Raw genomic sequence first — 25,315 nt, forward strand, 5'->3', positions numbered from 1 at the left:
CTCCGGGATGACGTGCAGAGACAAATTTTCTCTTTACCCCATGTAATACAAAATCTAGTTCTGAAAAGAGCAGGAATTCTGTATTTATCATCTTTGATGTTAATATATTGATATGTATAATTAACCACAAAAAATGTTAATGTTTTAAATATTCCACTTGAAAGGATTACTGCTGCCACCATCTGTATGAGAGGGGAAAAAATGGTAGGGGTGGCCACAGGGGTGGCCAATGATTGGCTAAGGGTGGCCATGGCCACCCCTGGCCCCCCATGTAGCCTCGCCGCTGATAATATCTGAGAAAAAAAGCAGCTTTTTCCTATCCTTCATAATTCCATGAAGTTTATAAAATGCACCAGTGTGAATGACAGTGTAACAGATCCAAGCTAGATATGCTAGACACATTACAGTGTTAATAGGTTTGATTACCTTTGATGTTCTTAAAGGTTCTTCGATAATTGTCAGAATGAACCTCTCTTGGGAAGCTTTAACAGCGTTTCATGGTTTCTTTATGTGTGGATAATAACTCACACTGTGATTCACCAATTGACCAATTTTATGGACATCTCTCAGGGGTACGTTTCATTTAGATCATGGCATGATATTTTTAAATCATTATGCTGATTTAATATTGTACAAGAGGATAATGTTATATGATAGTATAGCTGATATATGAATATGCAGTAATTGAAAAAATGTTGACCAATTCTTTATTTCAGTAAAAAGTATAAACCTTTGTGTAAGAACAAAAAATGACCATCCTATCTTGGTTCTCAGACTTAATAAGGTCTAAAAAACCCAGTCCAACCCCCTCTGAGACAAATAAACACTTCAATGACAAAATAAAAACAAAAAAATACTTTGTTTCAGTTTAATGAAAAAAAAAATACACAAAAAAGTATACAGATTTCTTGCAAGAGGTGACATTTGAAAAAAAAAAATAAAAACAAACATAGCTTTTTAAGATTGAAAACAGTTTCCTGTCATTACTCAAATCCTTAATTTTTCTAACATGTCTGATCACATACAACAGTGCAATATTTATTTCATTGGATTTAGTTTGCATATTTTGATATTGTTATATTAAGTACGATTAAATCAGTTTTTTTTCTCTCTCTCTCTCCATTCATTTCTTGTGAAACGGGGTTCACATACGTTTGTATATGTAGACGAGATTTTGGCAGTTTGGACAGCGATGCTCCACATCCTGGCAGGAATCGAGGCAGAAAGGGATACAGCAGCAAAGCCAGCACCTGCATGTGGGAAATCAGATTTTCTTATTGATAATACTGTGGTTATTTGGTATTTTTAAAATTCTTCTTTTAATCAATTAATGCTGAGATTACTCCTTTAAGATATAATCTATTGAGCAGATTTTTACCCTAAGAGGGTCAACCCTCCACAAATGGCCCAGGCAAGCAGTCCTGGTGTTTGTGTTGTATTAGTGATCCCAGTGTGCTGGCAGTGAGGACACATAAACTGTCCAGGGATTTCAGTTAGTGCTGGTGATACTACCACGTGAGACACTGAAATACACAAAAAAATACTTTAATTAAAACATAGATATTATTTTTAAATGCTTAAACAATTGTGTTACACATATAGTTCAGTTATTTCTTATAAAACTAAAAAAATATGTTACACCGGAAGTAAAATAAAATTCTTATAAAAGATTTGAAAAAATATAAATGCTGGAATATAAACCTCCACTTTAGTCTACAGTTAGGGGGTTTAAAGCTTTTCTTCCATGTTTTAGTTGTTTCCCTGCTCTATAAAACCTGTTTAATGATTGCAGTTTAGTAAAAACTGTTAATGACCTGGAAATCAGTTGTGCGGAAATAGTAAAATATCTAAACCATAAAGGTGACAGGCCCTATAGGACTGAAGCTGGGCGCTGCTGGTCTATGGCCATTTAAAGCCTCCGACAGATTTTCTTCTAGGGCAGGCCTGCCCAAAGTTGTCCTTCACAGGCTGCTGTCCTGCAGGTTTTATCAGGTTTCCCTGTTTCAGTAGAGCTGATTCTGATGATTTTAGTTCAACAAAATCATGTTAATCAGCCATCAATTGAAATAAGCTGAGCTGAAGCAAGGAAACCTCTAGAACCTGCAGGAAAGTGGCCCTCACCCAGCTGATTTATTCAGGGTGATGATGCTAGTTTTAATTTCCCTACAGTACAGGGCATTTAGCATTTATTTCCAAAATGTTATATTTTGATTTTATCTGACCTTAGATCCTTAGATCTTTATTGGTTGCTTTGTGCAAATTTGTTATAAAATCCCAACAAAATACATACATAGAAGTTTAAGGAAAGAAAATGTTCAGATGTTATAAATACTTTTGGAAGGTTCTGCACAGGGATATAACTAAAAGGTTTCTTACTGGAGAACAGAGATGGCAAAAGTACTCACTTTCTGTACTTGAGTAAAAGTACAGATACTTGTGTTAAAAAATACTCTGGTAAAAGTGGAAGTACTGATTAAACTTCTTTACTCAAGTACAAGTAACAAAGTACAAGCTTGTAAATTTACTTAAAGTATAAAAGTAAAAGTAGAAACCACTTTTTTCATGCCGTTGCCTACATTTTAAATGGATGTCTGCCAATAGGACTAGATCTCTGTCGTGTTCATTTTCAATCATCTCGTCGTCCATACTACTATGCTAACGCCACCGCCACCAAGCTGCAATGATTTGCCGCGAATGAATACCGCCGAATCTGTCGATTCATCTTGTAGTGGTGCGTCAAATGCAACGTAGATTCCCATCCAATTAGATCTAATTTGGTATTGATGACGTGAAAAATAATAACGGTAACTCCACTGAAATGATTCAAAACTAAGGTAACGAGCCAAATTTTTAAAATGTAAGGAGTAGAAAGTACAGATATTTGTGTAAAAATTTAAGGAGTAGAAGTAAAAAGTCACCATACAAATAAGTAGTAAAGTAAAGTAAAAATATCAGAAAAATCTACTTGAGTACAGTAACAAAGTATTTGTACTTCGTTACTTCCCATCTCTGCTGGAGAACAGATTGTATTGGCAACACATTGTCTGGTTTTGATGGTTTCAATGTTTCCCTATGGAGGGACATTTTGACCTTTGGTAGATATACAATACAAAGAAATCGCAGCTTCAGTGAAATATCAGTATAATTTGTGTGAGCACAATTTCATGTTAAAACAGTTTCATTACTTATTTTATGCATTGGAAAAGCAAAACAAAAAAAAACAATCAGAAATCATTGAAAGCATTCCCGGGGTGCGTAATCCAGCCATAATAACATTAGAAGGGAAAAAAGGAGGAAGACAGTGCTGCTAAACATCACCAGCAGAGGTCATAAAAGACAACAATGGTTATGTTAATGCTAGACACACATGTGAGCAAGCTTTGCGTGCTGATCCAAATGTTGGGATTTCAGGAGCGAGGAAAAAACAGAAGATTTGAAGTTGAAGTATAATATTTAGGTTAGGCTAGAATCCAAACATATATTTATTTATAGGGGAAAAAAACATATAAGATTGTTATTTAATGATACAAAGTCAATGCTTAGAATAGGAGAGAGTAAGAAATAAACATAGAACAAAAGCTATCTGTTAAGCTCACATACCAAAGAAACGGTCACATTCTTAAAGACGAAGAGATCTCAATAAGGCAGCAACCCACTGCAGTGGTCAAATTTTGCCGACTAAAATGGAAAATGATACCCGACTATGTCGGTTAACCTGTAGGTGTGTGTTGTTGTTAAGAAATAAGCTTCAGTACTCTATTGCTTTGAGTCATAGCTGATGAGATATGGATATTTTTTTCATTCAAAGCGCATTTTCCTGAATCTGGTTACCTCACCTGCTGGTGTACCGACTGCAGGAGCAAATCCAACACCTGTAGGAGGAGAGAAACATTTCAGCAAAACAATACAACCATTGTTTCAAAGCTCTATCAACAAAAGACAATTTGTTTGCATAAAATTCTCCATTAGCAAGAAACAGTTGTGCCATTTTACCTTTTCAAAGCTTGTAGCTGTAAGTTTTCAACAATTTGATGATTTTTGTTTTGAACAACTTTGAATACGTCTTAAGATATGTGACAATAGGTTAGGGAGTGATTGCATACCTCCCTGATATCCAGCTGGGGCAGCAGGGAAGCCTGGCTGAGCGGAGAAGTCTGGCTGAGCAGGGAAGCCTGGCTGAGATGGATAAACTGGTGGAGCATGCATTCCAGGCAGTGGCCCGGTTCCGCCATAATTCATCGGAGGTCCAGGGTAGGGTGGAGCAGCACCCTGTGGTTGGAAACCTTTTTCCATCTTCAGAAATCCCACCTTTTAAACAAATATTATTCATGAAACCTATATGTATTTGACAAAAGGTTAATGGTTAAATACACAAAGTAGGTTGAACAGCAAACAAATAAAAGCAAACTGGTTTAAACATAAAGGGTGGTTCATTCGTAATGGAAAAAAAGATTAACTTCCCTCTGTGCAGCTAACAGCTAGGTGAAAGTAACAGCGTGTGCTTCAGAAAGGATCCATGACCCTGAACTGAATACTTTATTTTACTGGAAGTGAAAAATGTTAGCAAGCATTCTGATCTACATGGGGGGAACAGCAGTAGAGCAGAAACATCTGATATAAAAACAGCTCTCCTTAGTTCAGTTTTATTCTTCTTTATAGATGCAAGGAGCTTTGATCCCTGGAATCCATTTTGTTAAAATACCAAGAGGGGAAATACAAAGCTCCATTTAAGAATCTGACATTTCTTCCTAAAAACATTTGATTTAAATGAAAAAATCAATAATGGGCTCTTTAAAACTTCACAGCCGGACCGGTAAAGAGAATTGTGACCAGTTATCTCCATTGCATAGAGGAAACGTATGGGGCCAAAATGGTAGCTTTAATATTTGCAAATGTGTGTGGAGAGTTGTGTGTCTGTATCTCGATTTGTGTGTGTGCAGTGGGATTTGAAAATGTGTAAATAAATCTGTAAATGTGTGAGGAGATTTGTGTGTCTTTACAACAATCTGCAAATGTGTAAAACTACTTGTGTGTAATCCGTTTTGCAAATGTGTAAAAAATCCACAAATCTGTATTCAGATCTGCAAATGTGTACTGAGATTTGCAAATGTGTAAAAAATCCACAAATCTGTATTCAGATCTGCAAATGTGTACTGAGATTTGCAAATGTGTAAAAAATCCACAAATCTGTATTCAGATCTGCAAATGTGTACTGAGATTTGCAAATGTGTAGATCAATCTGTAAGCACACACAGAGACACTTGTGTCTGAAGTATTTTCGCTTCAAGACCCAGAAATACAGACAAATCATTGGTTACAAGTCAAGCGGTTTTTCAGTTGGCTCTCTTTACACACGTGATTTTTGCTACTCTTCTGCCGTGTGAGATGCACAAATGCGTAGAAGGATTTGTATGTGTATTTTCGCGATTTGTAACCCCTTGCGCAGGCTCGCAGGCTCACATGCTGCCCTGACCGCAGGCTCGCAGGCTCACAGGCTCACAGGCTCACAGACAGCCTCTCTCTGCTGCGACAGTTCAGCACAACTTGCTTCACATACAGCCACATACCACCAGTTGGCGGTATTGTACAGTACGTGACGTTACTGGGGTCCTAGGGGTTGTACCTGCTAAGTTGAGAGCAATGGAATCCCGTCAGCTGCTTATGCATTCCCACTTATTGTTTTTCTGTTTCTCTTTATTATTATTATTATTATTATTATTATTATACTTTCCGTACGTTTTTCCGTCTCTAACTAGTTCCCCATACTTCAGCCGATTTCAACAAATTTGGTATCAAAACGTTCAGCTTCTTCTGGTCCATCCTGCTGTATCTTTTGGTAACTTCAGCTATTATACTTTTTTAAATATTTAGCTTTTTATGACTTTTTTTGTCCCATTGAAATGCATGTAAAACTTCAAAAATTCCACTAAATCTTCAGCTACTTTGCCCTTTAACTACTTCAGCATACTTTCAGCTAGAAACACCATTCAACTTTTAAAATGTTTCCGTATCTTTCTGCTATTACTATTTATCTCAGCTTTTTGCTAACTTTTACAGTTTTGCTTCAGTGAAGCTTCAAACTTTTAAACAATTTTTACAAATTTTCAAATTTATAATGGAAGTCTATGGACGGAATGTTCAGCTGCTAGAGTGTGCCACTCTAGCGTTTTCAAACATTTCACTCATGCCGAACAGCTTCAACTCACTCGCTCATTTTTTACCCTATCTAGATAAATTTTACATCAAAACGTAGGGATTTTTGTCAAGATTCAGGAAATGTAACCCTCATTTGTGTGGCATTTACGGTTTTCCGACAGTTTGGCCCAGACCACGAAGAAGTCCACACTTCTCCAATAGAAATCCAATGAGAGCTCTCTGAAAATCCGAACTGAAAATTCAAAAAAACAGAATTTTTCGTATCGCTCCCATTTGGGAACCGTTAGACGTAGCAACATGAGCCTTGTGGAAGTTGTTCCTCAGACCTTCCTAGCACTCACATTTAAGGAAGTGTGTCGATATCTTTTATCGTTTAGCCAGGAAAAAGGTTTGTTCGGGGGTAACAAATCTGTCCGAACCTCAAAATCAAGATTTTGACAATTATACACTTTTTTACATCGTCACCACGCCTAGACGAAATATTGTAGAAATATGAAAGTTACACCAGTTGTAGTCCAAAGATGGCTGACGCTCACGGTGAAAGAATTTTTTGAATACCTATTACGGTTTTGGCTCACCGCTCGTTTGTTCGGAGGGAAAGTTTTGCTTTTGAGAGCTCTGCTCTACCATGGGACTCCATGTTATTTAATGAGACCAGCAGGATTTATAAACCTTTATATTTCTCCTTCCCATTAAGGCTGTGAATGAGCTACAGCCATGAACGTTATCCCAATTGGAGACAAAGGATAGCTCACGCTTAGACTGAAAAAATTTTTTAGATATCATTTACGGTTTGTCTTCAGCACTCGTTTGTTCGAAGCTGCTATTCCCATTCAAAAAAGCCTGAGAGGAAAGGAACGAAAGTGATGCGCATGTCTCTCTGTCACTGACAGGCTCGTTAAGCGTTGTCAAGGTAACCGTGCTTCAAAGAGATTTTACCTCCACCACTTTAAACAGCACATTTTAATCTAATGGAGGGAGACAACACTGATTTAACATTAGGAAGTGGATACAATATGACTACTGGCCATGACCCTTCCCTTCACACGCAACCCTGATAGACTTTCAAAATAAGACTCCGGGGACCTTTCAAAATAAAAGCCCCTACATTAAACCCATATTTTTTTTCCCAGCATATGGCTCAACATTATGACCCAAACTCAACTACTTTTTTAAAATTATACTCTAGGGGGGGTTTCATAACACACCCCACAGCAAATTTCAAAATAAAAGCCTCCCATTTCCACTTCATCTACTGCCCTAATAACAGGGGGAAAGAGTGATTTAAGGATTGAAAAGTCATCAAGTATCACTGCTGGGTCTGACCCTTTTCTCAACACACAACCCTGCTAGACTTTCAAAATAAGACTCCAGTGACCCTACAAAATAAAAGCCTCTATATTATACTTGTGTATTAATTGATGCAAATGGCTCAGAATTATGACCCAAACTCTACCAGCTTGATTCTATTAGACTCTAGGGACCTTTTCACAACATACCCCAGAGCGAATTTCACAATAAAAGTCTCCCATTTATGCTCTTTTATATTATCTATTCACCCAATAACATGGAAAACCAGTGATTTCATATTTAGAAATGGATTCTATATCACTGCTGGGCATGACCCTTCCCTTGACACACATCCATGATAGACTTTCAAAATAAGACTAAAGGGACCCTACAAAATAAAAGCCTCTTCCTTATGCACACTCATTCATTGTGCAGTATGGCTTATAGCTATGACCCAAACTCAACCAATTTCTTCAAATTACACTACCAAGGCCTGTTGACCACACACCTCAGTTTACATTTCTTAATAAGGCTCTAAGATTTACACTGTAATAAAGCATCTGCTAACCTAGTAACATGCAGCCTAAGCCTGCCAACGGTGCTTTCATCACCACAGCGGCTCGTATCATGCAGTTTAGTTTTTTTTTTTATAAATTCAGCTCCTTAAGTGGTATTAGCTCTCTTTCTATAAGCTTCTCTCTCTGTCCTTCCTCTGCTTCTCATGGTTAGTCTTGCACATAGGTTTGTAAATTTTCAATCCTCAAATGATGACACTGTTTTCTTTATGCTGATCAACATTTTTTGATATCATGTATGGTTTGACTGTGCAGCTTTTAAGATGAGTTTGTTTCTGCCATTTTACTGCCGGATGTTTCTACCCTATAAAATCTTCAGATGATTCAATTGTTTTCTGCAGTTTGAAGTTTCTAATGACTTCCTATCACATTTTTATATGTTCTGCAGTTAATTTCAGCTTTTTTCATTCAGCAAAAGCATTCCCACTTTGATGTTTCTCCGAAACAGCTTTTTCTAGTTTTTTCTATAGTTTGCATTAGTAAAACTGTTTCTTCTTCTTCTGTTTTATGGCGGCTGGCAAGCAACTTTATGATGTGCATTACCACCATCTACTTCAGTGGAGTGTGGATCGGGATGCTATGTATTTTCCCACTGAAAAATAAAAATAAATATTAACAATATTTACATAAATAAACTTATATCCTTTCTACCAATTTCGTTTTTTCAAGATTGTTTTTCAAATTACAAAAATAATCATAAGTAGATTTCCCCCCCCCAAAATATCTTGTATATTTAACTGTAATTTATTTTCTTGTAACCCTTCTCTCCATAGAATATTTATAACAAAACAACAAAACATGCTCCACCGTCTCCCCTTGATAACAAAAACCACAACCTCCTGTTCCCATTCTAAATAAGTTTCCCTTTAACCCCGTGTTTCCGAAACTTAATCTAGATATAACCTCTTTTTATTACTTTCCGTTCTCCTCATTTCACCAATTTTCCTTTGAATACTATAAAGCCAACTTCCAGTTCTATGCTCTTCCCACAGCTTCTGCCATCTTTCCGTAACCTTTTGTTTAATAATAGATTAAATTTTTTCCTTACTGAATGGTATCAATATATCATCCTTGTCACGTCAACTCCCGCAGCGGAGGAAAAAAAAAAAGGTAGAGGCTGTCTGTGAGCCTGTGAGCCTGCGGTCAGGGCAGCATGTGAGCCTGCGAGCCTGCGCAAGGGGTTACAAATCGCGAAAATACACATACAAATCCTTCTACGCATTTGTGCATCTCATACGGCAGAAGAGTAGCAAAAATCACGTGTGTAAAGAGAGCCAACCGAAAAACCGCTTGACTTGTAACCAATGATTTGTCTGTATTTCTGGGTCTTGAAGCGAAAATACTTCAGACACAAGTGTCTCTGTGTGTGCTTACAGATTGATCTACACATTTGCAAATCTCAGTACACATTTGCAGATCTGAATACAGATTTGTGGATTTTTTACACATTTGCAAATCTCAGTACACATTTGCAGATCTGAATACAGATTTGTGGATTTTTTACACATTTGCAAATCTCAGTACACATTTGCAGATCTGAATACAGATTTGTGGATTTTTTACACATTTGCAAAACGGATTACACACAAGTAGTTTTACACATTTGCAGATTGTTGTACAGACACACAAATCTCCTCACACATTTACAGATTTATTTACACATTTTCAAATCCCACTGCACACACACAAATCGAGATACAGACACACAACTCTCCACACACATTTGCAAATATTAAAGCTACCATTTTGGCCCCATAGAAACGCGCCTAGAAAAGAGATTTGTCCAAAAACTTCAGACAAAAAGATCACCGCCTTGCACAAACAACACTGGAAAAAAATAATACAACAACTTTCGGAATTTGATTAAACATATTTAGTTACTTTAACACAATTGCTTCATGTTAGCAGGGTATGGCATAAAACAATTATGTTACCAAAACCGGTTGCATTATTTTTTTCAGGTAGCAAAAAGATAAGAATGAATCTGAGACACAATCTGAAATATGTAGCTCCACTACCTGAATGTGGTAGATAGATGATGGTAGCCACCATATTAGACTGGAAAACACACCAGAAACTAGGCTTGGCGTCAGTTACCGCAATAAAACATGTAGTAAAATTCCTTAGTTTTTGAACTCTGAAATATTCACTACTCTGGGACATTTTAATTTCCTTGTGGGCTGTGTGGCAAAATGGATTTAATCAACCATCAGGAAATTCTAAATGTCAGCATATTTGTGGGAAATAAACATTTTCAGTCTTTATTATCCTTTAAACCAGACAACTATCCCAAGAATAGACCAAAGTCCACTAAGGTTGGTTTCAGAGGAGATCCTAAAAAAACTTAGACTTAAACATGTAAAAATCTGTGGTGGGAGTCGAAGAGGGGTTGCAGCACTCAAAGTAATGAATATTCATGATTCTAAGGCATTCTCTCATCATGAGTGGGCAAAAATTCCCCAGGAATGCAGCTAGAAACTTGTATTTGGCTACGAATGACACTCAGCGCAGTTTGTAGCAACAGGGGCCTCTGTCAAACAGTTAAGCTGTTTGTCACTATAGGAAAGTTTTGGTTAATTTGGGAAAAACAACCTGTGATATTAGTTGTGTTGAGCTATTTTATTCTGTCTGCTTTAGCTACAAGTTAACCTCATTTATTGTTGGGCTGGATAATTTTAGGTAGAGCTATATCCGTAATTATACTGACACATCATGAATTATATAGCCCACAGTTACGTTAGAGGAAGTTGAGTCCTGAAGATGAGTCAAAAAAAGGAAATCATGTTCATAGGGGGTCATTATACAAGCAAAGCAGGAGGGGGGAGAAAATGAGCAAGAGGAGGAGAACTAATTCTATCATATGACACTTGTGCTAAAGCAATACATCTCATGTTTAAAAGTAATGGAGATAGAAGATAGAAGAGTTCAGCCAAATCTCTGTAGAGGGGCATTGGGACATAGAGATAGTGGACCCCTACAAGTACCTGGGTGTTCATCTGAATAACAAACTGGACTGGACTCCCAACACTGAGGCTCTGTATTAGAAAGGTCGGAGCAGACTCTTCCTGCTGAGTTCTTTTGCGCTCCTAAAGACCTTCTATGACTGTTGTGACATCAGCCATCTTCTATGGAGCTGTCTGTTGGAACAGTAGCTAATCTGTAGCTGATCAGGAAGGCCAGCTTTGTGATTGGATGCCCTCTCCACTCAGTGCAAAAGGTGGGAAACAAAAGGATCCTAATTAAATTAACATCTCTATTGGACAATGTCTAACACCCTATGCATAAATATATTGCTAAATTTCAGTGACAGACTGACCCTAAATGCACCAGGGATCATTATCACAGATCCTTCCTCCCAGCAGCTGTAAGACTCTTTAACCACCACTTAGGTAAAAGCTTATTTAGGTTGTTCCAAACAACCTAAATACATTTTTACATTCATGCAAATTTTGCACAGTTTCTGTCTTAAGTCAGTTAAATTAACATGCTGCTGTCATTTTGCACAACTGTCAAATATCCATTACTGTAAAAAAATATGTCCATAGCTGTACATTGGTTATTTATTTTCCAGATGCACAGTTTTATGTTGTTAAAACACTTTACAGTACAGTATTTTATTGTATATCTTCCAACTCGTCACTGTTATGTTATTCTTATACATTTTTCTAAGGTCCATATATTTGTGACACCAGAAGTTCCCCATTGTGGGACAGTAAAGGGATTTTCTATTCTATTCTATTCTATTCTATTCTATTCTATTCTATTCTATTCTATTCTATTCTATTCTATTCTATTCTATTCTATTCTATTCTATTCTATTCTATTCTATTCATGATAGATACAGTAAAGGTGAACATGTCATCTGATACCTTTTAAATGTCCAGCAGTTTGTTACAGGATTAAATTGCAGGAGAGAAAATTACGTACCTAGAGAAGAACAAGAAAGACCTGTTGTGGTAAATGACCAACCTAAAGACAACTAACACAGCCAGTCAGTGACCATGTAGTTTGTGAATTTTGTACATTTAAATGTGACTAGTTTCATGAGGTTTCAACTACAGCATAGATGCAAATCATCATTGGATTTCTCTCACTTCCTCCAAGGTGTCAGAAATGTAGAATGTTGAGGTAGGGGCCTCTCAGATAGTTTTAATTTTTTGTAAGAACATTTTTAGTTCACGTTTCCCAAATGAATGTCTGATCTAACAAGTACAGAAGAAGCACTTCATTACTTAATGTCTGAATAGCAATTTTTGATTTATTGTCACCATATGTAGATGATAGGACAATCCAAAAAAGTAATCAGTCAGTCCAGGACATTAAATCAATGTAATACTCATCCATTATAACCCTGAAACCATGGTTTGGTAGTTTTTAGAGTTGTTATTTTTCTTTGTTTGGTTTTAGTTTTTCTTTTGTTCTAGTTTTTATCAAAGTTCTAATAGGACGTTTAGTACTCTCAATATTTGTATCTTATTCTTCTGATTATTTTGGACTAAACCGCTCATTGTTGGGTTAAAATAAAAATACAACACATACAAATATTTTATACAACTCCACTAAAATTTAGAAAAAATGTAATTTAAAAGGTTTAAAGTTTAACCACAACCCAGTCCTAATATTTAGCAATCTGTACGTTTTTGACATGGCGATGCCAGGGTGTTTAAGCAATTCTCTAGTCTTAATTAGGCTGGTTTCACTGATCTAGGTAATGTACTGGTATATCTTTTTTTTTTCAAACTTTAGCTCAAGAGATTTCAAGAAGGTTGATTCTCAATTCAAATCAATTCAAAAATACTTCACTTATCCCAAAAAGGGATATTCAGTAAATTCACTTTAGCCGACTTTACCCGTCTGAAATCAGGTTTTACGTGTTTGGCACGGTTGGCATGTTACAACAGCGAGCTGTAGACATGTTCTGGCCGTACCACACAAACTGCCACTTTCAGATTAAAGTAAGGTGTTTGTGTTCTTCAAGTACAACCCAAAGAAAACCTATAGGGGGAAACAGACTGGAGTATACTGAAATACAATGTCACAATTCATAGTGAAGGACATTAAAAAAACCTCTTGATGGTTCCCTGCTAAAAAAAAACAAAAAACAAAAAAAACCTTGCCCTATATGTGTAAAGTGCAAACTCTACTAAATTTGCAGCAATAAAAACAATAGGCAGGTTTGAGATATTTGGCCAGTTACAAGAGGTATGCATTTAAATAAGAACAATTTTTAAGTATGTTACCGGCATGGGGTTGTTTTACTGTAAGTGGAGCACAACAAAACAAATGATCTGACTTCACCTCTAATCAATAGTTTTTAAATCACTGTATAACTACACCAACCTGCAATACGAACAGAACCAAATAACACAAAACATAATTAGACCCCTAAAATAATTTAGATCATCCCATAATAAGCAAACCTTGGACTCTAAAGATATATATGAGAAGAGAAAGCTGAAAGTCCATATATAAAAAGGGTTGCGGTTTTGGTGTTTTTGGACTTTCCTCCAAAAAGGAAGTGTTTTGACAACTTAAAGGTTGGTAACAAATATAGCTTAGCATCCATTTTCTAAGTGTTTGAGCATGTCACGTTGACATGTTAATGTTGTTTTTCATGGCCTGTGCAAAATCCTTAAACTTGTGCAATAACCAGGGGTGACTAAACATTGTTCTGAGAAAAAAAGTTTATTACCATCAAACTCCATACTGAGGTCTTAAAATTGTGCAAATTTAAAACCATCTTTTACAAGAGTTCACTGGACTGAATGACCCCTTTCCTGTTTTATTGCACTGTGTAAACAATAAAACATATATTGACGTAGAAAAGTGAATCATATTCATCAGGATAAAAGATGCCTTTGTTCTGAGCTTTTTCCCCCATCCCAGAATAAGAAATGCAACCTTTACTTTGGAAAACCTAATACATTGTTTCCATTTTTTATTCTATTTTACTATTATTTTCAAACACTCCTTCAGCTAACACATTTTTTTTTCAGTAAGTTCTTAATTTCTTTACCATTATGAAATGAAACAGACAACAGAAAGGGGCAAAAGTAAAAAAAAAAAAAAAAAGAAAATGGAAAGAAATTACTGAAGCAATGTTTAACAATAGCGAAGAGGCAATTTGTCTTTTTAGTCATTTACTTCCTGGGAAAGGCTCACTGCTACCGATTTTCAATGCTAAGAGCCCTTTGGCTGCTTTATCGAGGTTTTTTGTCCACAGGATTGAAGATAAGTGCTTTCCAGACAGTGCAGACATATTTTCTGCTCAGCTTTGCTCATGTTGACATCCCTAATCTGTTGCTACAAAGCCCCTTTGTGTCTCATTGTTAATTCATCCTAAATCTGTCCGTTTTAGACAGTTTGTTTTATACAGTTCAACATAAATCAAATATGAAACCCAAAAATTAATGGACATGACATCCACAGCCCAATACCATGTGAGTAGAAATGTAAATAAGTTTAACTTACCGGTGAATTAGAAAAATAAACAACAACAAAAGAGAGGGCTGAGATGCTTCTCTGTTCAGTCTTCCTGGGCCAGAATGATAAGGAAGTGCAGCAAGTCTCGGACTAAATTGTAGCTGTTAAAGTTATACAGTAGTAGCATGACCATCTGATTCTTCCCCTTTCACACAACAGATTTGATTTAATGGAACCATGTGGTTCCGCCCTCCTTTTTTTCCACCTACCATGTGACCAGGGCAAACAGCAATAAAACATAAAGCAATGCAATGCTTACTTCAAAGATCTTCAAGCATATATCTATTATGATACCAAGAAGCAAACAGAATATATCAAGCATCATATTTATATTCAATATTTAACAATCAAATTGGTCTTTGATCATGACTTTGCCTTTTAAGGTATTTTACATATCTTAAAGGCAACAATATTTTTCACAACTGAATCTTTACCTTTTAAGATCTTTAATTTTTAGATAACACACTGCAAAGAAACAAAAACTTTTTTATCTGAATAACAGAGTTAAATATTGCTTTTTCATCAACTCTGGTTCTCTGATATTCAACAATAGTAAAACTTATAGGGGCATTTTAATAACTTTCAAAAAGAGAGGAAATATCTATTCTTGTTCCAAGTTCTCTGCATCTTACACAACAAAAACTACTTGCTAGTTTCTTCAGTGTCCACAAAACTTTCAGCATTTCTGCATGATTTTCAATCCAGGGTATAAAAGACAGATGCTTGAATTGTTCAGAGGTCACAGGACTGTCATGGGGACAGTAGTTCCCCATGACAGTCCTGTGACCTTTGAAGATTCCTGGAATGACTTGCAATGTTTCCACCAAGAATAAATTATATCTAAATATTTTGTTCTAAATGCACACTGGTATCAGGTAGGTTTTGGATGTGCCTCTGTTTCTATATAGTTTCTATGCAGTGGATATGACTGCCCACAGTGTCGCTACGCAATCTGTACTATCTACACGCTGCGGCTTCAGTATCACTGGAGGGCTCAGAAAGCTGCCTTTAAAACAGGAGATCAAATCAGCCTGAGGACAGCAAGGCCCAACCTTTCACGAGGTATAAGAGAGGCCAAGAGGCAGTACTTCAGGATGATAGCCCATCGCTTTAGTGACAGCAGGGACCTATGCAGCCAATGGCAAGGGTTACAGTCAATGATGGTCTAGAATCCCCCAACGCAGACCAGTGATGACATCGTCCCTTTGCTGAATGAGCTTAATGGCTTCTTTGCCAGCTTTGGGGCAGTGAACATTACGCCTGCACAAAAATCCCCATCTTGATTAAACTATGCATGGAAGTGTGAGTACAGCACTCTGCATGATCAAAGCACGAAAATGTTCTGGTCCTCACAAAATTCCTAGCTGTGTACGAAGGGAGGCTTGCTGCTGCTGTGTTAACCTTTCCTTAATTATTTTTGGTCAACTCAGCTTGCGCCTAGGCTGCCCAGGTTCTGGGGCAGGCATAGCAAAGAAGGCCCTACTTCATCTCACCATAAGTCTGTTGAAAAGCAAAACTAAATAATTCATTGAGGTCATACCTTATTGTACAAAAATCTGTTTTGATTTAGACCATCACAAACTGAAAATTCCATTTTCTTTTATTCTGTACCATTTTCTTGTTTCTTTTTTATTTATTTATTTATTTTTTTTACATTATTTGTATTTGTGTGTTTCTTTTTGCTTGTGTGTTTACTTTTTTTTATTGTTTTTTAATGTACACTGGTTTTATTTTTGTTCTTGGTATTTCCCACTGAGTTTATGATTGTCATATTGCAATGCATGCACATGCACAGGGAGAACATGCAAACTCCATGCAGAAAGACCCCGGGATCGAACCCAGAGTCTTCTTGCTGCAAGGCAGCTGTGCTACTCACTATGACACTGTGCAGCCCTCAATGACAAATTGTTCAGAGAAATGTATTTGTCACAGCATTGAAGAGGATTTACGTGAAGAGTATAAACATAATCTTTTGATTAAAAAAAATTACATATTCCTGGATACATTTTTTTTTCTCACAACAACCATGGTATAACAGGAAAGTTTCTTGTACAGTTGCCTTGCAACAAGAAAAGCTTAGAATTGTACCTCTGGGATTTTTTGCATTGTTTGAATGTCCTCTCTGTGCATATTTTCCAGCTTTCTCCCACAGTATAAAAACAAAACTGTTTGGCCATTTGCTTATGAGTAAATTGCCCTTAGCTATACAATTGTGGGTGTTTGTTGTCTCTACGTTGCGCTGTAATTAGCTGTCTAAAGTGTACCGTCCCTCCTCTGATCTGAGTGATCTTGCACCCCTCCAACACACACAATCTTTCTTCAAATCTAACAAATATTGTGTTAGAGGTTTCTGCTACATTTTTGCAAGTTTGTGCACCAGTTTAATATTTGCATTACTATTATTTTTAAGATTTGTTTTTCTTTTAAACCCTATATAGCAATCCTAAGCACTGGTCAGGGTATTATACGTCATATACGGCCTATATATCAGCATTACAAATACCCACTTCATATGCCCACTTCTTCATCCCCCGTGATTCGCACTATTAAGCAGAATCTGGAGTAAAGACACTTGAAAAGCTGAGCTTCAATACACCCCTCTGCAACTAGTTGCTAGACTTCTTCACAGGCAGACCTCAGTCAGTCCGGGTCGGACAGAACACCTCTGATGTCATCGCCTTAAGCACAGGCTCTCCTCAGGGCTGCGTACTGCGTCCTTATAACGTTCACGCCACTACATTTTAAAGTCAAATATTGTATTTTCTACTCCATTACATTTCTTTGAAGCTTTTGCAACTTGTTCCTCTTGGCTCGGTTTAGCTTTGTAATGCGCTGTTGCTGTTCTTCTTTTTTGAAATGCAATTTCAACATCCAAGATAGCAGCCCTTAAGATTGAATTCGGACACCACTGTTTTAGAGATTTGCATGAAATTCCGCAAATGTGAGAAACTCAGGGCAGATAGTATTTGTATTTTTTAAATTTTATTAAGGTTTTAGTTGTTGCCATGTGGCCAAGTTGTTCAGTAGGATGAGATTTCACATCAGAGTTCTAGTTTCTTTGCGGTCATAGTTTCAACCTTAAACCTATATTCCACAGTGAAAGTGTAAAGAGGATCCAGACACCCTTTTTTTTCTGGTTTGTTTTAGAATAATACATAATAATCAAAATAGCTGTCCTTATTTTTTGTGGTATTTTTATGCCGAAGTTCTTTACAGGTGGTGTATTCAAAGCAGGAAGTTATATGCTTGAATAGATCAGGTGGTTTCTAAAAGTTATTCGTAACTGCTGCGAATCAGCTGTTCAAAGAGACAGTTTACAAAATAAACTACTGGATTGCAAAGTGAGAGAAAAGGTGTCATTCATGAGGTATGGACTCAGGAATAAGAAATAGTTCACTCAAAATCCAAAATCTCACTGGGCCAGTGTTTAGTTATTCATGATCCATGAGATCAAATGGCAGACATTATATGACAATAAGCAAATACTACTGATGAATTATTGGGTAAATTAAATAAAGTGGTCTTGAATGTCATTGTTTCTGAGCTGCATTAAAAAGGGCAACAATTAAGAGTATGCCCACGTCTCCAGGGACCACTACACTACTGCTTCTAAATATTCTAATAACTTTAACCGGTCACATACTCTCCTACAGAAAAGATGCTGTCCTGAACACCAGGATCTTAACACTTGAACTACTGATAAATTCCATTATGATCATGTCTTCTTTAAATGTCTTAGCCTGAACCCTACATTCCATAAATACTGAACTCCTGGTGGGCAAAGCCATTCTCTCATTTGTTGTTATGACATTGTACTCATGTGTTTACCCCACACTATCAGCTTTTATAAAAGTCTAGATTCTGTCTTTCCTAAAAACTGTAAAAGCTAGATTTACTGCTGTCAGCTTCTCTGTTTCCCCTGAGTCAGTCCCATCTTTCATACTTTCTGAATTGCTTGTTAACATTAAATAACTGAAAACTCCCGCTAGCTCCTTTAAGCACTTACATATATACAGTGGGGCAAAAAAGTATTTAGTCAGCCACCAATAGTGCAAGTTCTCCCACACAAAAAGATGAGAGAGGCCGGTAATTTTCATCATAGATATACCTCAACTATGAGAAACAAAATGAAAAAAAAAAAAAATACAGAAAATCACATTGTCTGATTTTTAAATAATTTATTTGCAAAATATGGTGGAAAATAAGTATTTGGTCAATAACAAAAGTTCATCTCAATACTTTGTTATATACTACGGTGGCTGGGAAGTGCAAATCAACAATACAAAATCTGAAACACTTTTAAAAATCATAAAACAACTTTACATTTGAGATAACAAATTTACAACAAACGAAACACTTTTACAAATCATAAAACAAATTTACATTTCAGAAAACAAAATTACAACAAACGAAACACTTTTACAAATCATAAAACAAATTTACATTTCAGAAAACAAAATTACAACAAACGAAACACTTTTACAAATCATGAAACAAATTTACATTTCAGAAAACAAAATTACAACAAACGAAACACTTTTACAAATCATGAAACAAATTTACATTTCAGAAAACAAAATTACAACAAACGAAACACTTTTACAAATCATAAAACAAATTTACATTTCAGAAAACAAAATTACAACAAACGAAACACTTTTACAAATCATAAAACAAATTTACATTTCAGAAAACAAAATTACAACAAACGAAACACTTTTACAAATCATAAAACAAATTTACATTTCAGAAAACAAAATTACAACAAACTTAATACTTTTACAAATCATAAAACAAATTTACATTTCAGAAAACAAAATTACAACAAACGAAACACTTTTACAAATCATAAAACAAATTTACATTTCAGAAAACAAAATTACAACAAACGAAACACTTTTACAAATCATAAAACAAATTTACATTTCAGAAAACAAAATTACAACAAACGAAATACTTTTACAAATCATAAAACAAATTTACATTTCAGAAAACAAAATTACAACAAACGAAACACTTTTACAAATCATAAAACAAATTTACATTTCAGAAAACACTTTTACAACTGACAAAATCTGACGGAAAGGGAGGGACTGTCTTCGAAGCTTACCCGGAAGTGATAACCGGAGAGTTCATGCAGGATGGAAGCTAATCGAGTTGCGTTTTGCCCGTTCTGCGGCACTCATATGAGCAGTTTAACGCGGTTTTATTTTTCCTGTGGTCGGTCCTTGGAGTTTTTAAATGGTACAGAACAGACGGTAGAACCAGATATGCTGCAGCTGTGCATATATTATTTTAATGAGTGTCACTCGTATGTTGTAATCGTAGACATGATGTCATGTTTACATGGTGTACACATCAGCTTGAGGTCTCTGAAAAGCAAACTGAATGATGCCGGTCTTGTGCGAGATTCTGTTTCCCTGTGAAAATCTGTTCCCCCTGTTTCGGGAGCGCCCTTTGTTGGCAATGACAGAGATCAAACATTTTCTGTAAGTCTTCACAAGGTTTTCACACACTGTTGCTGGTATTTTGGCCCATTCCTCCATGCAGATCTTCACTAGAGCAGTGATGTTCTGGGGCTGTCGCTGGGCAACACGGACTTTCATCTCCCTCCAAAGATTTTCTATGGGGTTGAGATCTGGAGACTGGCTAGGCCACTCCAGGACCTTGAAATGCTTCTTACGAAGCCACTCCTTCGTTACCCGGGCGGTGTGTTTAGGATCATTGTCATGCTGAAAGACCCAGCCACGTTTCATTTTCAATGCCCTTGCTGATGGAAGGAGGTTTTCACTCAAAATTTGACGATACATGGCCCCATTCATTCTTTCCTTCACACGGATCAGTCGTCCTGGTCCCTTAGCAGAAAAACAGCCCCAAAGCATGATGTTTCCACCCCCATGCTTCACTGTAGGTATGGTGTTCTTTGGATGCAACTCAGCATTCTCTCTCCTCCAAACACGACGAGTAGAGTTTTTACCAAAAAGTTCTATTTTGGTTTCATCTGACCATATGATATTCTCCCAGTCATCGTCTGGATCATCCAAATGCTCTCTAGCAAACTTGAGACGGGCCTTGACATGTACTGGCTTAAGCAGGGGGGCACGTCTGGCACTGCAGGATTTGAGTCCCTGGCGGCGTAGTGTGTTACTGATGGTAGCCTTTGTTACTTTGGTCCCAGCTCTCTGCAGGTCATTCACTAGGTCCCCCCGTGTGGTTCTGGGATTTTTACTCACCGTTCTTGTGATCATTTTGACCCCACGGGGTGAGATCTTGCGTGGAGCCCCAGATCGAGGAAGATTATCAGTGGTCTTGTATGTTTGCCATTTTCTAATAATTGATCCCACAGTTGATTTCTTCACACCAAGCTGTTTACCTATTGCAGATTCAGACTTCCCAGCCTGGTGCCGGTCTATAATTTTGTTTCGGGCGTCCTTTGACAGCTCTCTAGTTTTGGCCATGGTGGAGTTTAGAGTGTGACTGTTTGAGGTTGTGGACAGGTGTCTTTTATACTGATAACGGGTTCAAACAGGTGCCATTAATGAAGGTAACGAGTGGAGGACAGAGGAGCCTCTTACATAAGAGGTTACAGGTCTGTGAGAGCCAGAAATCTTGCTTGTTTGTAACTGACCAAATACTTATTTTCCACCATATTTTGCAAATAAATTCTTTAAAAATCAGACAATGTGATTTTCTGGATTTTTTTTTTTCTCATTTTGTCTCTCATAGTTGAGGTATATCTATGATGAAAATTACCGGCCTCTCTCATCTTTTTGAGTGGGAGAACTTGCACTATTGGTGGCTGACTAAATACTTTTTTGCCCCACTGTATATGAGCAGCTCAGATAGAACAAATTAATGGCACAGAGATAACTTGTTGTCCTTATGTCTCCCATCTCTGCTCGAGCCAATAGTTAATGTCCATTGAACTTGTCTCTATTTATATTCCTCCCCTACAGTACAGTAAGGAAGGTTATGAGTATGTACTTGTTATTGTTAATCACTTTACACAGTCTGCACAAGCTTTTGTCACGAGTCTGGTAAAACACCATAAAAAAAACTTTAATAAATATGCTTTAAAATTTGGATTTCTTTAAAGTCTTCAATATGATTAAAGTGGTGAATTAGAGAATCAGCTTTTTAACAAACTGAAAAAATTAATTTAAGGCAGAATTTTTGTCTCCTGTCTTTCATTACTGGGTGAACTGTTTAATCCAGGTGTGGCCATGATTACTGAGGTCAAGCACACCTGGAATAATAAGTTCATTAAGTAGAAAAGTACATGAAATAAAAGAGCCTCTTTAAATTAAAGTTGTGCATAGAGCCCATGAGGGGTTGCAGGCTCCAGGTTAAGTCCATATCACTCATATGAGAATGGGCAAGAGGAGCAATTGAACTGGACTCCAAAACAAATGTTGAAAATACTTATTGAAAAACAGAAAGATAACTGGAAGTACCCACTAAACAAAGTGATTTATGTTTTACAATTTTATTAACAGTGAAGTGACAAGGTTATGACAAGAGCAATTATCTGACCTAGAGTTGCTCCTCTCCTAATTCAGATATTTATTGTTTATTGCATATTCTTAGCAGGTTTTTTGACGACCAGATAATTTAAAGCACCTTTGAATGAGTGCTCCACCTCTGATTCCATTTTCATCTAAGGAGTTCAGTAACAGTTCAGTGTGGCACAATATTTCAATTTTGATACAATAGCACCCTCTATTGGTGGCTGTATGTATCAACCAGGCAGGCATTAATCAAGAAAAATACCCCTTAGGCTATATTTTTTAGGAAGGAATATCATAATAATATAGTTAAAAGCTCAAAGCAGTTGCTTTTGCATTATATGGACCCTTTAAATGTATCCTTTGGGTTCAAAGAGCTTATAGTTGATCTTATTAGAAACAAAAATAATCCCCTGTGGAAAAAAAGACAATTGTACCACTTGTGCTTCCCTTTTTCAGTCAATTGAAACATCAGATTTAGAGTTTGAACATGGAATAAGTTTATTTTCTGTCTGTGTACTGGGTCAAACAGCTTGACTTTATATCAAAGTCATGGAAAAAAAGTCTCAAGCCATATGTGTTCTGTTCGCTCTCAAGATGCCAATAAAGAAACTAATAATTAGAATTGGTCCACTATACAACAAAGGCTGGTAGACCCTTTTGTTTTTGATGTTTCTTAACTTGCCAGCTTGAAGGTATCATAGGGTTTGACCTTTACTTGTTCTGTGTCTGGCAATGCATGGAATGGAATGGGGTGAAGGAAAAGGAGATACTGCTGTATACTGAAATGCAAACGGATGGTGTGCATTTCAGTAAAAACAGTTGTTTCAGATTTCTTATTAATGGCTTTCAATTGAAAAACAAATGATACACAGATTAAAAATTATACAGAAAAAAAATTGTTAAAAAAATTGTTATGTAATTGTAGAATAAAGAAAAAGTAAAAGATGTTTTTAACACCTGTTTAAAATTTCAAGAACAAGAGTTTAGACTAAGCAAAATACAAATTTTAGATATCTCTAATTAAATTCTGACTAGTCTAAATGAAGTCATATTTACTATTCATTAGTATAGGGTCTCCGGTTTAAGATGCATCAAAAACATTACTATTGAAAAGGTATATTTCAGATATCAACAATTACATTATTGTCGTGTTATTTAAGATATCTTTAATTATTTTTTTTTTTTTAAAGATATCTTAAAGCAGGATTTAACTAGTGGGAATTCAATTGCAGATATCTTGCAAGCAAATAATGAGTAGGCAAATCCCTGTTATAGAAATCTAGAATAGCATTTTTGACTACTCAAAACTCCTTTGAAAATCTCAAGACAAATTAGAGACATTTTCAAAAAATTTTAAAATCTGGAAGGACTTTGTATGAATCGTTGACTAGTCAAAACTAGGCATTTACACAGGATTTTTGGTGGAAAGAGTTTTGTGAAGTTAGTTTTAAACTGAATACTGGATATTCAAGCTGTTTTTTGAGAAATCTAAGGCCCAGTCCTATTTCTCTCACTCGGTGTTGAGAACACTCCAGTGAGTTCCCTCCACAATGAAGGCCACTTGAGGGAAGTAAGTGCAAGTGAAGATTCTCCCTAAGAGATGGAATACCGCAATTGCCCGCTAGATGGCGGCAATGCTCTACGCATGACGAGTTCACTCGCGTCATGCGTCAGTCACAACCCTTTGTGTATAAAACACAATTTTTCCTCCTCATAAATATTATATCTGGAATAATGAAGACATTAAATACAAAAATAAGACAATCTTTTATAGAAAATGGTTTGATAGGGGAATATTACTTGTAAGCCAATTACTAAATCCAAATGTCATTTATTGTCTTATTCTGACTTTATGTCACTTTTCCAATTTGCTGTTACCCCTAAAGAATTTGCTGTTGTGTTTGACGCAATCCCTAGTAGGTCATTAAAGCTTTTATCCTCTTTACCCACACGACAAATTTACTCAGTGCCAAATTTATTTTGATTATGATTTTCCTTTTATAGGTAAGAAACCAACCAACAATATTCTGGTACGAGATGTTTTTTTGTTTGTTTTTTTTACCAGCTTGTATATTTTATTGGTCCAACACTTTTGAAAATATAAATTGGAAGTGGAGTTGGTTGCTCCTTAAAAAAAATACTTAATAAACAATAAAGTAAGAGAAATTTCTTTTAAAATTATTCATAATGTTTATCCTGTTAAAGCATTTTGATAAAAAGATATAAGTGGGATTTGGACCCAATGTGTACTTTTTGTAAAATAAATAAATAAATAAATAAATAATGAAGAAAAGCTTATTCATCTTTTTTGGGATTGTAATTATACTAAACTATTCTGGAGAGATATGTCATTTTTTTTCATCAAAAAAATCTTAACATTACTTTAACAGCTAAGGATATTTTGTTTGGGATGGAGAAATGTGAACTTGTCAAAACAGAATTTTTATATGTTATAATTTTTTATTATTATTTATAGTAAATATCAAATTCACACTTCCAAATATTTACAACAAAAACCTAATTTCCAGATTTTATTATCTTCTATTAATATCAATATAGAATCCTTAAAATTTAGTTCAAATGCTAAAGCCATGCAAATTATAACTACCCTTACAGAATTAAAACCCTCGAGCATAGATTAAATTTCATTTTGACATTTTAAAATAACAGTTCTGTTCTGTAAAGCTCTTTGTTGTTGTATATGTTTGTAATTATTGATGTTCTATATTGTTAATGTATGTCCTTTTTTTGCAATAAAAAAAACTGTCACTAAATACTGACACCTGCTGGACATTTAAAAACACTACAGACAGACTCTGACAGACTAAACTGCTGTCTAAATCCAACATTGGTTGATTGAACGTATAACAAAAACACAGCTTTATTCACTATTATTTTAGCTGTAAAAACACTTTAGGAACAGATTATTGTGACATTCACTGCACAATTAAAATGTAAACCTGATATTAGAAACTGCACAGCTTCTACTACTGGTACACCATTAAAGCAGAGATGAAATTGAGAGAATGAAGTAGTCTTAAACATGTATGCTTTCAGTGATCGTACCTTTATGTAAATGAAATGTATTTAATAAAATTAGCCTACTTTTTTTTTTTTTTTTTACAAAGAAACCATCATGTTTGTACTCTCTAATGCATCAATCCTGTGTGCAGTTAACCTTTACACTCAATATAACCTCTCTGCCTAACACTTTGGTCAAAAATATATTGGTCTGCAGAAGATAAGACCCTGTCAAAAAACCTACAGGATCTGGGTTTCAGCTGTGCTGGATCCAGTAAACAT

The 25,315-nt window shown here is 36.0% G+C and overlaps 1 protein-coding gene across 1 annotated transcript; it reads right to left on the reverse strand.

The window, feature by feature from the left end:
- Positions 1-1,064: 1,064 nt before the first annotated feature.
- Positions 1,065-14,654, reverse strand: LOC119777660 (cell death-inducing p53-target protein 1 homolog). Its single transcript, XM_038276632.1, has 5 exons — positions 14,493-14,654; positions 4,104-4,308; positions 3,837-3,872; positions 1,379-1,523; positions 1,065-1,250 (listed from the first exon to the last, which is right to left on the reverse strand). Exons 2-5 carry the CDS (start codon positions 4,291-4,293, stop codon positions 1,145-1,147), a joined length of 477 nt encoding a protein of 158 aa, XP_038132560.1. The 5' UTR covers positions 4,294-4,308; positions 14,493-14,654; the 3' UTR covers positions 1,065-1,144.
- Positions 14,655-25,315: the final 10,661 nt, after the last annotated feature.

This window comes from Cyprinodon tularosa, unplaced genomic scaffold (genome assembly GCF_016077235.1).
Source record: "Cyprinodon tularosa strain WSP-4 unplaced genomic scaffold, ASM1607723v1 ctg126, whole genome shotgun sequence".
NCBI classification, from domain to species: Eukaryota; Metazoa; Chordata; class Actinopteri; order Cyprinodontiformes; family Cyprinodontidae; genus Cyprinodon; species Cyprinodon tularosa.

Bases quoted from the DNA above. Each gene is read 5' to 3' on its own strand.
- LOC119777660 (XM_038276632.1), bottom strand. From the start codon at position 4,293: ATGGAAAAAGGTTTCCAACCACAGGGTGCTGCTCCACCCTACCCTGGA. The intron at 3,873-4,103 runs GTATGCAATCAC...CTCCTCCTACAG, and splicing joins CCCAGCTGGATATCAGGGAG to GTGTTGGATTTGCTCCTGCA. The intron at 1,251-1,378 runs GTAAAAATCTGC...TCCCACATGCAG, and splicing joins GGAGGGTTGACCCTCTTAGG to GTGCTGGCTTTGCTGCTGTA.